The sequence below is a fragment of the Chiroxiphia lanceolata genome, chromosome 2 (assembly GCF_009829145.1).
Source record: "Chiroxiphia lanceolata isolate bChiLan1 chromosome 2, bChiLan1.pri, whole genome shotgun sequence".
In the NCBI taxonomy this organism is placed as follows: domain Eukaryota; kingdom Metazoa; phylum Chordata; class Aves; order Passeriformes; family Pipridae; genus Chiroxiphia; species Chiroxiphia lanceolata.
In genome coordinates this window covers 7,373,130-7,394,702 of record NC_045638.1, presented here as the reverse complement: position 1 = coordinate 7,394,702, position 21,573 = coordinate 7,373,130, and the positions used below count along the sequence as shown (strand labels likewise).

The window sequence follows — 21,573 nt, the reverse complement described above, 5'->3', positions numbered from 1 at the left end:
CAGTTTTCTAGATTCAACACCTACTAAAAACAAGCATTCCCTCTTTGGCTTAAAGGAAACTACTGCTACATGTATGTGGAGCTCCTGTGATAAACTCAGAACAGCTTTCACCTCAGATGAATACCAAAGATGTCCCAACTTTACACCTACTATGTTTTATAAACTACTCAGTGCATTTTGAATGAAAATTTTAATAAAAAATAAAGAAGTACACTTAGCACAATTATCTGGGAGCTGTCAATCAAACACACGGTCTGATCCACATAATAACAGCCTTAAATATTTTAGCTTGTGTACTTTTGAACTAATACACAGGGAGAATCTCTTCAAAGGATCCTGGAAGCAAGTGATGAAAAAAATGGCATACCTATATTTTTCATCACTTATTAGTTATCCAGAGATATGTCAACACATTTTTGAAGGTTAATATAGAAATCTCCAATTTACTTTTTGCTTTAAGTACGTTTGTGGCAGCCAAGTGTGAAGACAAGAGAGTAACCTAAAACAACACATCTGGTACAATAAAACTATGTGTCATAAATGCCACTTCAAAAGTTCAACACAAATTGGGATTATTATTCTAATTTATATCTCCATACAGCTTTCAGTGATGGAAGAGTATACTGGAAATACATGCAAAATAAGATTTCCCTTAACTTTTTTTCCAAAGGAAACTTGAACTAGAATTTCACTCTATCCCTTGTGGTCTTTCTTTCCACCTGTACCCATTCAAAACGAAAAATGCATACCTGCAGGACTTAAACACATTAAATGTCACATAATAAACAGTTTATCACTGTCACTCCAATCAATGCTTTCATATACTATTGCCCTGTAATTGTTCCACACTCCAGCTCACCAAAAGTTATTATTGCTGTGTTTACACTAAGTCAGTTTTATCAGTTTATTGTACTTAGAAGTGCTTAAAGTTTATCCTAAAGATCAGAATACGACTCAACAAATTGGACTGTATACTGTCCTATAAGAAACTGTCTCCTGATTTCTCTGGTTTGGAACTTTGACTAAACACTCATTTCACAGGCAAAGATCTCTTTCCCACGCCCTTCATAATTTACCTTTTACTACCTTAAGTCACAGTGGTAACTACCTATGTAGGAAAGATAAATTACAGGTTTTAATATTTCATGTGTCCAAAATGCAAATCAGGGCCGGACGTGCTATTTGCAAGAACTAAATCACTGTACCAATCAATAACAGATCACAGGAGTGTGCAGGTATTTAGTGGGTGTTTCACTGAAAGACGTTTGATAAGATGCACACGTAGCAACTCCAAGCAGATTTACAGCAGTTTTCCCCAAGTTTCTCACAGACAGGCAAGGTGGTACCCAAAATCTGTAAGCTAAACAAAGACACCGCATCCCTGGTTCCCTGGAATTCACCTGCGTAGTATTGTAAAGAAACAGGAACACTACTCATACAACTGGATATTTATTCTAAATGTTTGTGTTTTTTTTTAAGAGGACTGACATAACATCTGTGTGGAAAAGCCTGAGCAATCACAACCAGCTATCAGCCCTTCACACCATCACTGATGCTATTTTCAGTGATCCACCCTGTTTTTGCTACAGTGCTCTTGGCATCATCATGCTGCTGTGATTCAATATTTATCTGTTAGATCTAGTTACATCACAACACTACCCATACTACCTAAATCTCACGTGGAACTTCTGCGGCTAATACCCAACCCACCGGTTTTCAGCTCCCTCTTCAAAATTCGCCGGCCACAAAAACAAAAAGTCGCTGGAGATGTGCAAACATCTGGACCCCTGTGAATCATCCACTCTCTGAAAGGGTGTGCGGTCATGCATAAGCACTGCACCTCCTTCCTAATGGCAATCGGGCATGAATAAAACCGTGTGTGAACTGCAGTGGTTAGAATAAAACCACTTGTGAAGGGAGTGTGCCAAAAATTGTCTTCAAAACACCTTTAATAACAGAGTTTTGCTTCCACAGGAGCTCCTCACCAGCGTCAAGTTAAAGCAGTCGTTTACCTTTTATGATGGCAAACAAGGCCCTTTAAGCTTAATATTTTTAAAAGTTGTGTTGCCAGCAAGGTGGTAATGCCTTGTGAAACAAGAGAACCGAGTGCTGAAACTTCTGCTGACAACAAAGCCACCTGCTACGTCCAAGACTAGCATTTTAGTATAATCCTGAGGAAAGATTAATTCTAGAATATTTTTAGCCCTAGCTTTGAAAGTAGACAGCATTCCAAATAAACTGAAAAGCAGAGCAGTGGAGAGCGGGCAAGAGAATACATGCAAGAAAAATTCTTTGTTCATAATAAAAACACAGCGAACAATTATTCTTATAAAATCCATTGTCATGAAGAAAAAAACTCTGAGCACACTGAACAGTGTCACTGCTAAGGCTTCCACAGCAATCTCAGCTTCAGAATCAGAAGCACACAGAAGATTAGACAGTCGCTACATCTTTCTGCAACATAGGCACAACTACAGAAAATACGTAAAAGATGATGAATGAGTAAATAAAAAAAGGATTTCAAAACTCAGCAGTCACAAAAATAACGAGTGGGGGGGAAATGGAGTTCAGGTTTATTTCTTTATCACCATCTGATTTGGGGGAGTCTCTGCATTTTCTTGCTGACTTGAATTGTCATTTTTATCCAACAGCGATAACCCGAAAGAGGCAGCCGGGGAACGCCAGCCACTGCCTCAACTCCCAGGTTGGATACAAGCCTCGAGCATCGGTTTAACAGCAGTTGCATAATAAGACTCAAAAGGCCAAGCACTCCTCCTGCCTTGTACATCTCCATTTCCACGCGGATGAGAGTGATGGATCTGGACGAAAACTGAGCACTACCCGAGCGCCACTACCAAGCTGGTTATTATGCAGCAAAGAAGAGGCAGAACCCAACACCTGGCGCACAAATATGCAGACACCCCGCGAATAGGTGGATCTACCGCGAGCTATCTTCTCTCTCTCCCTTCCCCAATAGGCAATCCTTGATGGGTGTGCCAGGAATGGGATATCGGGGGGAGGGGGGGGGAGGAGAAGAAAAGGGGTGGGAAGTGGTTGCCGCTTGCTGCAGCCAGAGCGATGGCGAGGTGGTTAATCATGGTGGCTGAGGAAACACGGGGTCACTTCTCCCCCCTTCCGCCTCCCAGTGGGCACCGGCCGCGGGGGGAACCCGCGCCCCGCACGGCTCAGGTGGGTCCCGGGCGGAGCATCCCCGGTGCCCGGCGCGGGCGGGGGGCACCGGGCACCGCTCCCGCCGCCCCGCCCTGCCCTGCCCGCTCCCCGCCGCACTCACTTGCCGATCACCTCGCACAGCTCGTACACGTCCTCGAACAGCACGTCGTCGTCGGCCATGGTCCGGGCGGGGGGGCTCAGCCCGCGGGGGGACGCCCGGCTCCCCCGCCGCTCAGCGCCCACCGCCACCACGGTAAATCCCGGCCGCTCCCAGCGCCGCCCGCCCGCGCGGGGCTCCGGGACTCCCCGCTCCCGATCCCGGTCCTGCTCCTCCTCCCGCGGCCGCCGCCGCTCCCCGTGCGTGTCGCACCCCCCGCCTCCCGCCCCCTCCCTCCCGCTCCGGGCGGCTCCGGCTCAGCGGGGCGGCGCGGGAGCCATGGAGGGGCTCGGGGCGGGCGGCACCGCCGGGTCGCTCCCTCGCCGGGCGCGCGTTCCCGGGCGGGCGGGCGGGAGGATAATAGTGGGAGGGGGGAAGGGCGGAGAGGAGGTGGGGGGAGTCCAGGCGCGGCCGCTGGTTCCGCTCCCGGGCGCTGGGAGGAGGAGGCGGAGAAGGCGGAGAGGCGGCGGCGGCGGCGGCGGTCGCGACAGGCGGTCGCGATAGGCGCTGGCGGTAGCGGAGGGCGGGCGGGCACGCGCGCGCTCCCGGCGGCGGCGCCGCCGTCACGCCAAGACCGTCACGAAAAGACGGGGGGGGAGGCGGGCGGTGCTCGGGGGCGCGCGCGCACGCGCGCGGGGGGCCACGCCCCCTCACCGCCCTCTCGAGGGGTCCGGGGAGGAGGGAAACGGGAGGGGAGGGGGGAGCGGGAGCGTGCGCAGGCGCGCGGCGCGGTGACGTCATGGGCGCGGGGAGGGAGTGTGACGTCATGGCGCGGGGAGGGGGTCGGGCCCGGGTGGGGCGCGGACACAGGGCGCCCTTGTCGTCGCTTCTGTCGCCCCTTATCACCCTTATATCACCTATATCACCCCTTATCACCCCCGGCAGAGGGACCCGGGGCTGCCCCGGAGCGCGGGAAGGGGCCACCCAGGTGAGGGAGCGGCGCTCCGGCCGCGCTCCCGCGTGGGGCAATGAAGAACCCGCGGTGCGAACCGGGCTTGCAGAGCTTTGCTTTTATTTTTATTTTTTTCGTTTTCCAACAGCGTGTAAGTATTTTCCGCGGCACGATTTGAGCGCTCTGTGTTATTAGTAACAACACTGTCCCTAAAAGCGGTGAATTAACCTTTCGGGAGCGCTCTTATATGCGCTCTTCCAGTCGTGCGAGTCACTGGTGGCCACCGTTCCTTAAGAGACACTTAAAAGCAGCGCCCGAGACGCCAGGTGGATCTTAGACCACTTAAGTACTCACCTGGTACATCGTGTTCCCCGATTTTTAACGTGTTGCACAGAGACTTTCATAATATATGAAAGTTGGAAGTTTTACACATCCCTTTTTCCAGGTTTTCGATTAGATGGTTTGTGGGAGACAGCAAAGCTCTCTTGAAGGAATTAGGAACTGTTCCAGTTTACGAAAGTATTTATTTCTGTCAAAGTGCTTTAGCACGCGTGCAACTTCTTAAAACTTGTTAACAAAGGTAAATTATACAGTTGTTCCCCACACAGAGAAAAAAACCTGTCAAAGCTGAATTGTCTGATGAAATGGTTTAAAGGTTGGCTTTAAAATACAGAGCTGACAACACTTCACCAAGAACACCTTGTTCCTGTCTTCAGATGAATTTAAAAGAAAAAATAATCAAGAAAATCAGTGACAATAGTTACATCTATCTCCTTCACAGTGGTAGTGTACAGGGTGAGAGACATACCTTGTGGGTCTGTGGCTCCATGACATAAAAATCTTTAAAAAATATTTAAACATTATCTGCCATTTGGAATGCAACCAAAAACACAGTGTATTTAAATTGTTCTCTCAATGTCACACACCTAAACATATAGGCAACCATTTCTTCCTTTCTGCAGGGCCACGAAGCTGAGTCCCACATGGGCCACACAATAGAAAGTTTTAGAATGTGAGCGAGCGCTCACTTATGTTTTGAAATGAAATTGTTGTCTGAAGAGCCATAAAAAAGGTTAACAAGAAAAAACAATACAAAAATGCACAAGGAAGAAAAATGCAATTAAGGAATCCCCTCCTGAGCTGAGGCAAATGCTTTTGGTGCTCCAGCAGCATCACCTGACAGAGGTCTTGCCTTCCTCTGGATGCCAAGTGCTTGGAGTCACACTAGGCCACGTCACCCACGTGTGAAAGGTTAAACTGGAAACAAGGAATACCAAGCATAATATATGGGGGGCTTTGGGCCAAAATATTCTAACAGAGAAAACGCTTCAAGAACTTTGGAGAACAGTTGGATTCATTTTGGAATGCTGCAGCAGATAAATATGGTTTTCTGCTAAAAGACAAGGTCTTGGGGAATCAGCTGTTGTTGTGGGAAAGTGGCTTGTTGGAAGACACTGAACAAAAATTCCCAATTCTGGAGCAAAGAATACACCTGTTAGAGCAGCCATAGCATTCATTAGGCTCACAAAAAGCAAGGTGAACCTATCAAAGCCTACAAGCCTGTCAGTTGTCCGCGTTCAGTACAGGAGGAGAGCAAACAATGAGTGCTGCCTACCATTCGAGTTGCATGAGAAGAATCTGTCTGAACTAGGATTTGTGTGCAGATGTGGATCATAAAAAGTTGCAGACTGAACCAGCAAGTGCAGCAAGGATACCACTGCATCAGCAATTACTAGAACAATTGAGAATGGGACTGTAACTCAGTTTCAGATTGAATGGGCTCATAAAAAGATGAGCATTAGTTTGCCAGCAGCCAGGACACAATGCCATGACTATCCAAGCAAAGTATTTACAGGTGTGTTTGTGATCGTGAATTTCAGGCCCCAGTTTGAAAGTAGTCATTTCCTTTCACAGGGATGCATTCTTCATTTTCACCCATGAATCCAGTACATCTCTTTATAGATCCTGGGTTTAATTTAAAAGTTTAAGGTTTCATTCTGAAATACACACATCTAACATCTTATTAAAAAGTATGGAACAATAATGTTTGACATATGAGCAGAAGGAACTTTGCTCTTGAGACCTGGAATGATTTACTGACAAGAGTAAAGGTTGGTCTGAAAACAGATCAGGACATCATTTGTTTCAAAGCTGGGAGAGAGACTTCATCAGGAAAGAGAAGAAAAGGACACTGACTATTCACAGAGAGGAAATGCCCTGCAGTCCCTGATAACCTTCCCCAAAACACTGCACTGCACAAATTCTTAACCGCCAGGTTAAGGTGGTGTATTTTTTGATTAATCCCTATTGTTTCATTCAAAAGTTTATTTTCAAGTCCTAAGAAGTAGCTGAGTGTGAGCTTGGGCACTAAAAAAAACCATTTCTTAAAAATTTATTGGGTTTTCAAGTTTCATTTGCCTGTGATCTTCTCAGGGTATGCACATAGTGTGTGCACAGCATTGGTGAACCACAGGGCAGGTAAGTTGTTCAGAGGCTGCTTTTGGAACAATAGTTATCAGTTACATCCTAAGAGCCTTTACAGTGTTTTCATTTAAAAGTTTGATGTAAAAGGTACATGATGACCATGAACAAGAAATTTTTGTGGTTTGACAGCATTTTGTTATCCAAAAGATGTAGGAAGCACCAAAACCTCTGCCTCAGATTCCAAGTATAACAGGGTCCTGGGTACTTTGATCTGTAACCCAGGTATTAATTCACTTCCTCTTATAAAGTTTGAGGATGATACTGGCACTGAAGGTGAATATGAACTGCTAGTACTTTGTGAGAGAGAATATTGGAGGCCTACCAGATTTCTGACAAACTGCCATATTATTTAGATGTGCAAGTTCTATGAACTGAAAATACTTCATATTTTGAGCAACAGACATGTACTGTGGTTGCAGGGAAAAGAGATAACATTTTGGTCATGGCAGGCACAGACATTTTCAATCCTTGCAAAAATTATTGGTGAAAAGAACCCTAAAAAGTCACCAACTAACCCTGAATAATTCTGGCTGACGCCTGGCAAAAGTCTATAATTAAATCAGCTTGGAAATCTACGGTGTGGCAGTGCAGGCTGCAGCTGCAGAGCTCAGGTGTAGCACACAAGCCCTGCCACACCATAATTAAGGAGGCCAGGTTTCCCACGAGTGCGTGTCTTAACAGGTGACTGATGTTTGTCTATTAAGATAAATCTCCACTGCATTTTTTTCCTTAGTGGAGTTGTTTTTATGTTCCTTCACGGTGTCAATTCTCCATTGCTCAGCGAGATGGGGGCTTTCACTGCCACCTTTCCTCTCTGAGGACACCATCAGGTCTCTTTTCTGCGGCCACTCATTTTCAAAGAGCAGTTGGAGCTTATCTCTGGGATCTGCACCTTGCCCCGTTTAATTCCATTGGAATTGACCGCCAGGTTCAAAAGTTCCTGGGAAAGTTGCACGTATATGTGAAGATGGGAAAGCATAAACCTCATTTCCTTGTGCAACTGGATAAGAGCTGCCTCTTTTGAACGAGGAGTTCTTTTTCACTGCCCTTCAGACATGGTGACCACATCCCCTTTGTCAGACACTTGGCTCACAGAGACCCAGACACCTGGCTGGGAGAGAGTGCGGGAGAAGGAGGGTCTTGGTCAAGGAATGGTTATGGAAAAATTCACGTTTCTCATCTAATCAGACCGTGGTCATAATTAAGCATAAATTATGGTAACACTACTGAAGATGGGTAGTAAACTAAACCAAAGCTGAGTCTATCTGATACTACCAAAGCAGCTCATGGTCACTCTTCAAAATCAATTGCTAAAGGTGAAACAGTCCCAGGTCAGTATAGCTGACAACATCACCAGAGAAGGGAAAACTTTAAAATTACACAAACCCTTATTTATTGGAGTTTCTTTAGTTATTCCTTGCCATTCTGGTGAGTTTTCCCTTGTGTACTGTGTACCTGTGAACAGTCTTGATTGGATTACTGGAGATGCTTATTTCTTTTCTCCCCAGCTGCAGCTTTTCCTCATTGATGAGTATGGATTAAATTACAAGAATTGTGGAGGAAATCTCTCTATGATGCTTTTATTGAAACTTTCTTAAATGAAAAATATCTTAGAGAGGATAAAACCAGGTAATAAAACCAACTCAAGCCAGCATAAATCTGCAACTGTATGCTACAGTCATGCACCTCTATAGAGGAAAATAATTAACAATCACATTTTAAAGACAATATAAAAATGCTGGGCACTACCACAAACAAGATAAAAACCCCAATCACCTTTATATTTTCATTTCATATCTTTCTTTCGTTCTTTCTTGCACATCTCAAAGACTTTCTATCTTTTATATCAAAGTATTAAGATCTTTGGAGCAGACGGGTGCCTAGTATTTATAAACTCCAGAAGGGCCCCACAAAGCTGAGTAACTGCTCAGAGGAGCTTTGATGTAGATGAATAGCAAGGAATGCTGCATCTGGAGGAAATCCTCATCTACACCATCCTTGCCTGCTGCTGAACTTGGAACTGGCAGTTGCAGCTCTGGAAAGATCCCTCAGACTCACTCAGGCATTTTTCTGAAACCACTGCTGCAGGGTGCAGTGACGGTCAAAAAAAGCCAATACAATATTGGGCATGTCTGGACAGGCTTGAAAACAAGGCAGAAGGTGTCATTTTGCCTTCATATAAAGCTCTGGTGCATCAGCTGGAGGGTTGGAATGTTTCAGGCCTCCCCATCTCCAGAAGGACGGCACGGGAGTTTGCAAAGGAAAAGAGAGAGAAGGGCAACAAAAAGAAACCAGGGATGAGCCCTCTGCCTTGACAGGAGTGTGCAGAAGGCTGGGAGTTGCCAATTTGCAGGTGTAGGGTATGGTTGAGGTTTACAAAATCTTGAAGGTCATAGGTAAGGTGGTGGCAGAATTGTTGTTCACCAAATCCTGCAATACTGAAAATAAAGGATGCTCAGTAAAACAAATAGGAAGGTAGTTTAAGACAGATACCTGAGTGTACTTTAAAAAAAAAATAAAATATACACACACACTGGGTAGTGAACTTTTTGAGAACTTGCTGCCACAGGAGGCTGTGGCCATAAAAAGGTTTAAAAAGGAATTAAAGCATTTCAGGGATGACACATCTGTTATAAACAAATACTGGAAGGAATAGGCAGGGGTGTGCTGTGGAGCATCCCTGTACAACAAATGTAAGTGCTGGGGAAGTAGAATGGGACTAGCTGAAGGTTTTGGCTAGGCTTTCATGCACTTTCTAAACTCTCCTACTGCCACTGCTCTGTTTTCATTTTCAAAGGTGTGAATACAGTTTTCACTGCAAATTATGCAGTCAGTTTTTCCACATTCAGGGAAACCACATGAGTCAGCATACTTGGAATTCAAATAATAGCTTTACCCAGGAAGGCCTTGTTGCTGATCTCAGTTTTCCCTGTTAGGTGAGGAGGACTAGGTGAACCCATTAGGACATTTCTTATATTTTTTGCCTCTTAGTTTTATCCCGTGTTTAGTTTTCATTCCCAACTTTGTCCTTTATTTTGTCCTCATTCTGCCACCAATTTATTTTCCAAACCCTATTTATGAGGTTTAAGATACCTAGTTTTTATTACTGCATTTCCCAGATGACTCTTCCATTAATGTTCAGTAATGCAATCCAAAAGCTGACAAGGCTTACAGTTGGAAGACTTCTAAGACACAGCTATGACTTTACCACTTATCCTATAGCCTCAGGGCAAGCCAAGCTTACCACATTTTATAACTTTAGAAGACAATACTAATTCTGTAAATAATTATTTACCAAGTATTTCATCTTCTTCCTTGTCATCCAGGGTTTTTTTCCTTCCCTTTGCTGCTAGGTTTCTCAGCCTACTTTTTTTTTCAGATGGGTTATAACTTCACAGAAGAGAGCAAACACCCTTTACCTGACCACTTAGTTACTTCCCACTTCTTTTTCCCTCTTATACTTTCCCTTTCTGAAGTGTTATGCTGACACTGCATGATTACTCACACCCAAACTTAAAGGCTTTTTTATCCTTCAAGAGCAAAACCACCTGCAATGGAAGGAGTTAGTACTGACTTCCTGATTTGGACTGGCCAAGTTACCATTGAGAAAGCTTCTTGTAAATCTTTTGCCTGCAGGAATTCAATCCATAGATAGTTTGCAACAGGTCTTTGAAATTTAGCAGGAGAAAAGTCCTAGAGGATAAAGACGTATGTCCCATGAAATTCTATTCTACTCTGACACAGGGAAAAACTGGGAGGAAAATACCTTTTTTTCCTATGGCTTATGTTGGCAGCAGCACTTTGGCAGCCATCCAAGAGGACCAGCCGTGGGTATTCACATCCCAGGAAGCATTCACAGCACCCAGTGTTGTGCTGGGAGCCTGACACTCTGGCTGCAGCTAAAAAGCTGTTGTGGAAGTGAAGTTTGGAGACAGCAGAGAAAGAAAAGACAAACTCACACTCTGCAATAGCTCTCTCTAAACCCAGTACATAGTGTTTCCCTGATCTCTCCCTTTATGGGCTCATGAACACTCTTGAAGAAATTCGAGCCATACTCCCTTGGTGATCACTTGTGCACTCCACATGGTCCAAATCTCAGCAAAGATTTCTATGAGTAGCTTGGGGCCTTTTCATTTGGAAGTAAAAAAATGCTACCACAAAGGCAAAATATTTTTTCTTTGGAAAAAGGCATTTTTGTGCTTTATGTGAGACTATTTTCATGATTGCTACCCTATTTGCTCTCAGTATTGGAATGTCAAATGGAGAATATAACAGAAGGTGGGAAGAAGTGGGAGAAGGATCTTAGTGTTAGTACAGGAGAGTGACACACAGATGAACAAATTGTTATTTACATTGTAGTAAAGTGTAGTCCCTGGTGATGTCTTGCCCAGTGTTTACACACGAGGCCAATATGCTCAGCTTCAGTTTTTATCAACCATCAGTGCTCATTTGGAGACAAGACTTTGCCCTCAATTTTCTCACGGCTCCAGGTGTACAGCAACATCAAACACATCTCTCTGCTCCTTCACCACTGTAAAATATGTTTTTGTAGAAGCAGAGGAAAAGCAAGGATCATGGAAATATATAAACACTTTTTAAAGAGCTGTGAGTACCTGTTCTAACACATATGTATTTTACTGATGATGACCCCTAATCAGAAGTTCTGTCTGATGCTGGTGATGTTCTTAGCACAAGTAAGACAAAAGAATCTAACAGAACAAAATTCTAAAGATTATATTTTTACTATAAATTAAGGAGGACAACACTTCAGGAGTAATTAAGTTTTTTGTGAGGAAAGCAGCCAGAAGTAACACTTTTTGATGAATTCTAAATAATTTCTGCTTGAGTTGAGGTAGAGCTGGACTTTGGGTGGATGCACTGGCTTCTTTAGAAGGAACTTAAGGAAATTAGGGCTCTGATGATGAAGAAAGGAGGATCTACTTTAACACCTCTTGCTTCCCCAGCCTATGGAACAGATAGCTGTACTACCTATCACTCAGATTCTGAAATACCTACTTCCAGTACAGTGGTTTGGGGCTAATTAAAGTGATCCGTGTTGCTGACAGTCCACCCAAGCCTCTGTCCTGTAACAGGCACAGGAACAGAGTAGGAATGCACACTGCTGTCCTCACCATGCTGTCACCATTCAGATCCCTCAGACTTCCTTGCTGTTTGGGTTCTCTTTGAGGAAGATGCACCAGTACCATGGTGTCCATTACGTGCTCCACACCCATAGGCTTTGGATGTGCCTGTGCTCAGTCATTACAGATTAGACAGGAGGCTGGAGTTGTCATAATAACTGATTCCTTCAAATAAGAGCCAAACAAGATCAAGAAGAAAGGAGATGCTGTCAAAAAAATTTCTAACTGCTAAGCACTTTACAGTAATTGTCAGATCAATGGGTAAATCCTACCATGAGTGGAAAAGCTGTGACTCAGTACTAGACCTGATGAAGGTTGTGTTGTCCCTCCTTTGGGAAGTATGAAGATAAATCACAGAGCAGTGTGGCCCAGAGTAGTGGTACCTGTCCAGAAGCATGTCAGCTCAAGAATGTGAAAAGCATACACACCAGGAATGGAATATGTACAGGGAAAGGCACTAGTATTGCCTCTGCTGTGTAGCTACAGCCAGTGCCCATCTGGTCGGGTAAACCAAGATTTTGATGAATGATGGTTAATACTGTTTTCTCATCTTGTGAGTTTCTGATACAGAATCACATATGAATCATCTCATTAATTTTAGGCCTCAACGCTGTAGATGTCTAATCTGGCCTAGTTGTCTGGGCTTCCTTTACAGCCAGTTGACAGATATGGGCATTTTTGAGGCATAATCACTCTGGATATGCTGGAGAGGCAGCAAGTATCTCCGGCAAAAGTTTCCCTTTTATAAAATAGGGATATTTTGCCTTTGATCTTTCAAAGGGGGATGCTTTAAGCTGTTCTATTAATATAGTAATAGATGTTATAAAAGAAAAGGGGAAAATTACTAGCTTTTAAAAAAGTAATTAAGAAGGTATAAATTTTTTTCCTGGTCTGGCTTTCACCTTCCACAGGAGTGAAAAAGATGTCTCCTCAATATTTTTGTGTTGTTCTGCGACCAGCAGGCACCATGGATTTTGATAGGAATCTGCCTGACTCCAAGTGTGAGCTCTTAACAAGAGCAATTCACTTTGTAGCTTGTATTTAACAACTGGTTCAAGCCAGAACCTCTTAAAGACAAGGTTCTCAGCAACTTTCCTGTGCATCCTGAAATTAAACATTAACATAATAAGGAAGTTCAGTTACTAACTTAATCTAACTTAATGAACAAGCACATGTTCAATTAGTCTCTGAGGTAGTCTGCACTGATTCATGGAATTGGAAATATCTCCCAGAGTATCGATACTCTTGCTGTCAGATTGGCAGCGAGTCTGTTAGTTCCAGTTGTGTCGTGTCCTGAAGCTAATTCATCTCAACCTGCTGTGGCTGTTGGCTGTCAGAATTTCTCAGGTAAAATGGCTGTGTTGGTGCTCCTCCTTTGGAGAAAGTGTCACATATTCCTTTGCATATGTCCACCTGGTGTGTCAAGTTTGTCTCTGACCACAGGATATTCGCTATGACATTACTGCTGTTTGCAGTCATTGCTTTTCATTATGGATATTTCCACAGTAGTTTCCCACAAAATGCTGACAGCTCCCAGTACCCCAGTTTACGTTTCTTTTTTACCTTCCCTCCACCCCATCTTTTTTCGCATGTAACTGCTGGTTGCCATGACTTTGACATAGTTCCTAGTGCAGGCATTCTTGTTTTCAGTTTTCTGTTGAATAAAATGTAAGGAAGTAACAAGTCATATTACGTTAGTACCACTCCATTATTTAACAGTACTAAGTACAAATTAGAATTGGCATCTGTTCCTTTAACATACTTGCTGCCAGCCTTCAGAGGCTGGAGATGATGGAGGTGATAGTGATATAAGTTATATTTCAGTGCAGAATGGTTAAACACAACCCTGATAAATGTCAGACATTACTATGTCAGGTATACCAGGCCCAGCATAACAGATCAAATTTGGGATGCCAACTTTCTAAGCTGTTATGTTTTCTAACACTCTCCCAGGAAAATGAGAATACACTCCATACAAATCTAGGAGAAAGGGACTTCTGACTAGATTTTCCTTTCCAGCCAGGACATACAAGTTTGTTTCTCCTTTGCATTAGGAACAAGTACTTGCTGTGTCATGTGACAAGTGTTACCACTTCCTCAGTGAATTCATTTGTTTAGGATCAGGACAAATCTCTAGAACATTCACTTGGAGTTTTCAATCCCTAAATGAGTTTCCTTTGCCCATTTCATAATTTTTCAATAACATCTTAAAAATTACCTTTCCAGTCTCTTTAAGCATCCCTCTGACACTAAGAGCATACCCTAATTCTGTTTTTACTGTTGCTTTTTATCTGCTTGATTCACGTAAAATCTGACTGGACCTTGAACCATGGCCTAGTTGTTAAATGAGTAGGTGTGCCTCCAGCCACCAAAACTTTCCTGGGTTTGCATTTAACTTGCAAATCATGTTTCTGCACCTGAATATCCCTCTTTAAAGTACTATTTCCCAGGTCCCTGTGGCTGACAGTAAATTTCAGCTAAAACTGAATGCTGGGGAATGAGAGCAGGAACCTTTTTAGTTGTGGTACTGGCAACCATTCTTTCCTTCTCCTTTTGAGACTGGCATTTTATTGACACTTGTGACGAGCACGCCACTGCTTTATAGCTCAAAGAGAATCATAGAGTCACAGAATGGCTTGGCTTGGAAGGGACCTTAAAGATCATCCAGTTCCAACCCCCGTGCCATGGGCAGAGACACCTCCCACTAGAACAGGTTGCTCAGAGCCCCATCCAACCCAACCTTGAACACTTTCAGGGATGGGGCCTCCCCAGCTTTTCTGGGCAACGTGTGCCAGTGCCTCACCACCCTCACAGTAAGAGGAATAGTGCCACTGCCTTTCTTGTAGTGGGTGGCAGAGAACTTTTTGTTCACAGGCCTCTCCTTCAGTTTTTCAAGAGCTCTGTCACTGGCAGTGGCCCTTGTTTCTCGAGTGCTTTGCTGTGCCCTCTGCTCTGCAGAGCATCAGGCTTAGAAAGCTGGTTCTGGCAGCCCTGTCAGGCACAAATTTGCCTACAATGTTTGTCTCTCCAAGGAATCTTTAAACCCTTTCTTGTCTGTCAGGCTAGGTACACTAATGATAACATCAACCTCCCTCGTGTGATCATTTCCTAAACCATTCCAGAAAATGAGCTGGATTAATGAAGACTTATTATTTAAATTGCTGAAGCTACCCAGCTCATTTTGACAGAACACAGGAGTTTCTGCCATGACTGCTACAACCAGGATGGATGTCTATTGGTCCCTAAGCGTCTGGTACATCCCAGTTGTAAGATTATATGCCTTAGTTTAGACCTCATAAACTAAAGCAGCTATGACTAAACTTCTGAGAGTGTGGTCATATTCTCAGCTAGTTGTATGTGACAGCATGAAGCTTGCATGGGTTAATTTGCCCCACTGAAAGCTCACTGATTTAAATTTGCTCATATATCTGTACTGTCCACTGCAGTCTTCAGTGAAGTTATACCCTTAGTTCATTTTATTTGCGGTTCTGGGCTTTATTCTGTCAACCTACAGAGCCAAGATGTTTGAGTGATTCATTCCCTGTCTGATGTCTCACTGATCACCATGGGTTAACCTGTCTCTCTGCACCGGCTCCTGGCTTTTTCCAGAGCTCTGGAATTCTGTGGTTCCCTGCCCTGACCGGCCTTTCAGCTGATACTGTCTGTTCACAGAAGCTGTGGCTCAGAAAATGTCCAAGTCTTGTACTTTGAACTCCATGGATGGCGTTCCATATAAATAACTGCCACTCATTTCTGAAACATAATCCCCTAATGCTGAAAATGTTTACACTTTGCTGTGGACAGACATAAAATGCCATCAATGTAATCATAATTAAAAAAAATTTCATTTCCACACTTGAGGGTTTCTGTCTTCCATGAGAAAATGTCACAGGTCTCAGCAGCCCTGTTACCCTCAGCAGACCTCTCTGCTGTTACTCAGCACACCCTGCTTTTACTAGAATTACATTTGAAATAAAAAGTTAAGATTTTCCGAAGAACTTCTGGGTTTTGTTTTGTTATAAGTTTAACCTCTCACTTCAAATAAGAGGAGGCTGGTAGCATCGTTTGCTCTCTTTCTTAGATACTACATTATGCATTTGCCTGATTTTATTTTTTTTTTAGCTTTTCCTCTTTGTTCTTTGATTTTCCACATTACACAAATGACACAGTAGCCCTAAATATAGCAGAAGATTGCTCATGAGACTCTCTTAAATTAATCTTATTAAAATAATTGATTAAACTTGGTTCTTGACTAAAAATTAAATCTTCTCTTTTTCTTTGTTTGACTCAAGGTCAATTTTAAGCACCTTTTTAATTCTTCAGCAGCTAGGCAAAATGTTCTGGAAAACATTTTGAGGAGAAATAGCATAGAAAAAGCTTGTTCCCACACAGTCTTAAAGCCCTGGGATTCAATCCTGTGGCTGAATAAAAGATCACATCTGTAGTCTGCTCTTTAAACTTAGGATCTCTAACATGTAGGGTTAACTGTGTGTTTAAGTGACTGAAAACTTTGTTTCATCTGTTTACTTGAATCAGCCCTCTGTATGGTGATAATCAAATTCAAGTACACTCTGAAAGCATGCCTGGCTCATTTTCAGCCACTACAGTAAAAAGATCTTTCTCCAAGGGGGAGATAATGCAGGGGAAATCCTAACCGAGGAATCCCCCACCAAATTGCTGCTCCTTCTTTCTGCAGAACACCAACCCTTTAGAGTAGATCTTCAGGTCATGTAGACTGCACATAAACATGAAGAAATCATTACTCCTGAAAACATTTGTAAGTGTTTTTTCCTGATCTTTTTTTAATATACTTGTGAGAGAGATGCTCAGTGAAAAGTTGTCTTTACAGTATGCCAGGAACTCAGCATGAGCCATCAAATAATTCTACTACCGAGGCAAGGAAAAATAGTGTCCTACACAAATATAGTACAGAATCACAATAATATTTTCTGATTCAAGTATCAGCATGGGAAAAAGAAAAGAAAAACTTTACTCTGAAGTCAGACATTTAGGTGGTGCTTTGGCAGAGAGAAAGTCAAAAGTTCTGCTGAAATAAGGAAAGAAATATGTGGAATGAGGAGATCAAAGCCAGCCTACACTGTAGGATAACCAGCTGTCATTGGCTGGTGTCTCTGTGCTGTATTTATTTAAATACATATGCATTCAAATAGTAATTGCTATACATTTTTAAAGCTCTGTCTCTTCCATTTGCATATTGGTCTTGTATAATTTTGAATGGGACTAAATTACTTCACTAATTTTAACTAATATTTTAAATGAAGCTGCCAAAAAGTTACAACCATAATTTACCTAATAGAATTACTGCTATGAACTTTCCTACAAGCTACTGACTGTGTAAATAAATTAAAAATTCAAGTGGTGTAATTTGTCTCAGAATTTCTGCAGTTAGTTCTGTGCAATACTTTGTGAAGCTGAAAACCAGTACAGTGTTGAAGTGACAATACTGGAACAAATTATTCAAATTCTTTAATTACTATATGTATGTTATGACCTTGAAACTGATATCTGCAGCATACCAGTTCTTTAATACTAGGGCTATCCAGTTCTGGCTTTGAGGAAAAAGATACGCTTTTGACAAAAAATGTTTATAACCATGATTACAAGGACCATTTAAAGGACAGGTTTGGACAGGAAACAGTGGGAACTCTTGAGACAGAAAGCAGAAAAATGAGCAGTGTAAAACATTTGTTCAGCAAGAAGAATTGCTTTGTTGTGACAATTTCTCCCCAGCCCAGCGTTAGAATGGTTAAACTTGAACGCAAACATTCGGCAACCGTGCCCTGCTTGGAAATATTTATAGAAGACTAATACTTAGCAGGTGGTAAAATTTTCCTACCAGGGATCCCCAAGCATTTTACAAAATGTTAATAGTCAGGCTTTGTGAAAAATTAACGTGTAGCTTTTCCAGATGTGTCTGCTCCTGCAGGCGGGCGGTTCGAAGTGTCTGGGCCCTGCAGAGCTTCCACTCAGTGCTCCCTACCCCACCCAGAAAGGAAAACCTTGGATAACTGGTGGAGTATTCAGAGGTGTACAAGGGAGCAAGGCACCCTGCTTGCTCTGTGCTCATGTACCCCAGCTTCTAATGCTCCGATGGAAGGATCTTACAAGCCCTCAGAAATCAGCACTGGGACAAACACAGAGACCTGATAAATCTATTCCTGTGATGCTGTTAAGCACCACCTGCACTGGAGAAAGGAGGGATATGTGGAAAGGTTAGAAAACTTACTCAAGGTTACGCTGCCAGTTGCTGGCAGAGCTGGAGCAAGAATCCAGTGTTGACTCTGAGCCTCGTGCCTGCATCACCGGGCTGGCTTTTATTCCAGGGAGCTACAGCGCAAATGGGAAATGAGGTATTAGGCAGCTGAACAGATTGTAAGTGCTCTGGACAATCTTGTGATTACAGCCCTTGTGAGCTTTGCTTAACTGCTGGGTAAATGGGATTAAACAATTATGAATAGGTACGAGGCACCTAAGAGGATGTAACGTGGAAGGAACAAACATTTTTCCATCAAGAAAAATGCAATATTTTCTGCAGAAATGAATTTTAAAAAATGTTTTATTTCTGAAAAATTCTTTGTAGGAACATGTGAAAAAAGTTAATTATTGTGGAGGAAGAGAAAATTGTTATAGAAACATGGTGAGACAGATACAGAAATGTCAAAAGAAATGGTGGAATGGCCTGAGGCTGAGTACCAGTACTCAGTGATTAATGTAATTTGCAATCTGTAAAAGAATGATCAGTGAGGTGGCAACATTAACAATATGACAAAATTCTCTTGGATAATTAAAACAAGAGAAGACCAAAGAGCACTACTGAGATAGCTAAGCTAGGTCACTGAGCATCAGATGAAAATGAATGTGAGTATTGCATTTTGGAAGAATTACCTGAACTGCTTGTACAGATGTCAGAGGTGGAAGTTAATGTCAACCAGTAAAAAAAGAAAGTTCTGAGTGAAAACTTCAATGCAAACCTAGGAGTGGCGCGGAGGAAGGTATGGATGCATATGCTGGATAAATCCATGGGATGTTTATTTGCAACATTTCAGTTCTTCTTATCACATGAAAAGAATGAACAGCAGAAAAGAAGAATTTAGGGGCAACTGGGAAGAACAACATGGAAAAATGTCTATATAAATTTGAAATTAGGATTATCTGGATAAGAAGTAAACAGGTAGCTGTAGAAGTGCACATTAAAAAGAAGTTAAGGGAAGATATTTCATGTTCTTGTATTTTTAATTATGATACATGAGAAGTTCGGTCAATCCAAACATCAAACAAAAAAGATAAAACTTATCATATTTAACTGAAGATAGAACGGATAACAGGTAGAAATGGATGCAATAGTAGACTGTAATTTTGAAGCCAGGAGTAGAACCAGGTAGAGGAATTTAAAAGATATTTATGTCCTCAATTAGAACATACTACAGTATGCATAGGACTGAAGAGAAAAGATAGTAAAAATTATCATAATTCAGTGACTTAAAAACAAACATTAAAATAAGGAAATGGAGTGCTTTTTCTCTTTGCATAAAAAAAGAGGATTTGTCTTCCTCATCTGAAGCATCTGGGACTGTCAACAGCTGCTGACATGGTCCTAGATGAGGTGGTGTCATTGAGTCTATCCATTTGGATAGCCAAAGGTGCTAATTAGAGGAGTCGATATGAACTATAGAAAAAACCAGCAGATTGTGCCGCTTTCATATTTTGGATGATCAGATGCTTCGTTTTGTTTAATCGGGAAATTTATTTTCACAGGGGGTATATAAAATGGAACATAGTAATTATCTTAGGCAGTATGTTTATCCTTAGGTTCAGGTAGTTCAGTTTGTAAGGAATGCTTTTATAGTTATTTTCATTCTTATTCAGCAGGAGACAGTCAGTGTATAGGCACAGAGTAGTTCCTTTATCAGCGCTGAAGAGCACATGACCCATATATCCCTGCCATCTGCCCATCTTTTACACCAAGGTAAATCTGCCTCAGTAAAGTACTTTATAAAAGAAAGGAAATACAGCTATGGCTGATAACCAGAAATCCTCAACTGTAATATATAGATCAGTACAAGGATCAGAACAAAGTGGTTTTGCTGTTGCACTACGACCATGGCTGTAGCTATCTGAACAAACCAGAGGTCAGAAATATTTTCATTTAAAATAAACAATCATTTGCAAAATGACAGGTTATCCCATAGAACCATGGAGACTTCTGTCTCCATGTTTGTTTTATTCCTGTCTGCTTTAATGGCTGGGTTTTCCATCCTGCGGAAGTAAAAACCAGAAGGTGCCCCAGGTGTGTCTGAGCTCATGGTCTTGTCCTTTTGTACTGCTGAGTTTATGTCTTTTCCATTTCCCTAATAGTGTGGATGTCCACAAACTAAGAAGTCTCTCTTGTCAATTGATCTTAAATTTTGATGGGCTCGATGCAGTGTGATATAAAGGTCATAAACCTCCTGGAAGACAGCTTTCACTTTCTGATGTAATTGGAGTGGAGGCAAAAAATTAAGCAGTACAGATGTGAGAGGATGCCAAGTACATGGTTCGGTTTGAAAACATTTTTTAGCGTATATTCCCTTCAGAAAGAGATTCACATGTCATGGGTGCTGGGCAGGCAGAATACATAACTAAGGGGATATGTGTAGTGACCTGACTCCTCTTGATCATGTACAACTCAGCAGTACCTCAGGCTGGTGGCAGAAGTGGCTGCTCTGGCTGCAGGCTGTGCACCCCCATTTGCCTGGGGCTGCCTCTATCTCAATGTAACTGGGTGTAAATAACCACCAGTTTCCTAATCTGGTTGTTACAGAAACCTTCCCCCCTCTGTCCATTATTTAAACACATTATTTCAAACAGTCACTTTGCCCCTGAGAAAGGGTTGTGTGTCAGCAGAGCGGTGTCGCACATGGACTCAATGGAGAGCAAAGTTTATTGAGACCTTGCTGAGCACTGAAGAGTTGACATTGTTCTCATAATGAGGAGTACTGTGGAGTGTTGTTTTTAAAGCATCAACCTACTAGCACTTAAAGAGTTGCATTTAAGTAGCTTGCTGTAGCTCTTCAGTCCATATCTATAAGCTTTTTTTCTTTTTTCCATTTCTCCTGAAAACCAACTGGTTCCTACCTTCTGCTATATTATCCAGTAGATAGGGACTTTTGCTGAGGATGTTGCAGCTTCCCAGGCAGGAGCACTCAGCTGACAGCTGCACCGTGGCAGCTGAACTGGGACTCCTTTGCCCTCCTGCCAGAGCTGATCATGCTCCACTGCTGCGCTCCAAAGACGGTGGAGTTTGCTCAGACTCCACTAGGGTGAAGAAAATAAGAAATGTTATGCAGAGGAGAAGACATGGGTATTTTTCTGCTCAGCCATTTGCTGCTCTATAATATGAAGCATACTATATAAGTGCTGTCTACCGCTGCCAAAAGCCCAGTTAGCTGTTTCCACAGCATCCCTGGAGCCATAAGCGTCATTCCAGGCCTCCTCAGGCATTAAAGTTCATTTAGAAACATATTCATCCTCTACATATGTTATAACTCTTGCTCTAGAGACCTGAAGTTGACTGGACAGAAGCTGATGAAAGTCCTTATTATAGGATGTTCACAGCTGAACTTCTCAAATATGAAGGGATTCTACTCTGAGAGCTTGGTCTTTCGTTATGTAAACAAGGCTTATAGTTATACTGACACTTTTCTTAGTTCTGTATTTTAAAACCAATA

The 21,573-nt window shown here is 42.5% G+C and overlaps 1 protein-coding gene and 1 pseudogene across 10 annotated transcripts in view; both read right to left on the bottom strand.

The window, feature by feature from the left end:
* The window catches only part of CASK (calcium/calmodulin dependent serine protein kinase), a 204,417-nt gene extending 200,611 nt beyond the window's left edge, over nt 1–3,806 (bottom strand). For 7 of the 10 annotated variants that reach the window (XM_032678140.1, XM_032678141.1, XM_032678143.1 and 4 more), the window contains exon 1: nt 3,293–3,806. In XM_032678140.1, the coding sequence (XP_032534031.1) occupies nt 3,293–3,351 (59 nt within the window). In that variant the 5' untranslated portion in view covers nt 3,352–3,806. The remainder of the gene's footprint in view (nt 1–3,292) is intronic. The other 3 variants (XM_032678146.1, XM_032678142.1, XM_032678148.1) reach the window with 1 other exon arrangement.
* Nucleotides 3,807–9,494: 5,688 nt separating this feature from the next.
* Nucleotides 9,495–9,648, bottom strand: LOC116783550 (annotated as a pseudogene).
* Between the last annotated feature and the right edge of the window lie 11,925 nt (nt 9,649–21,573).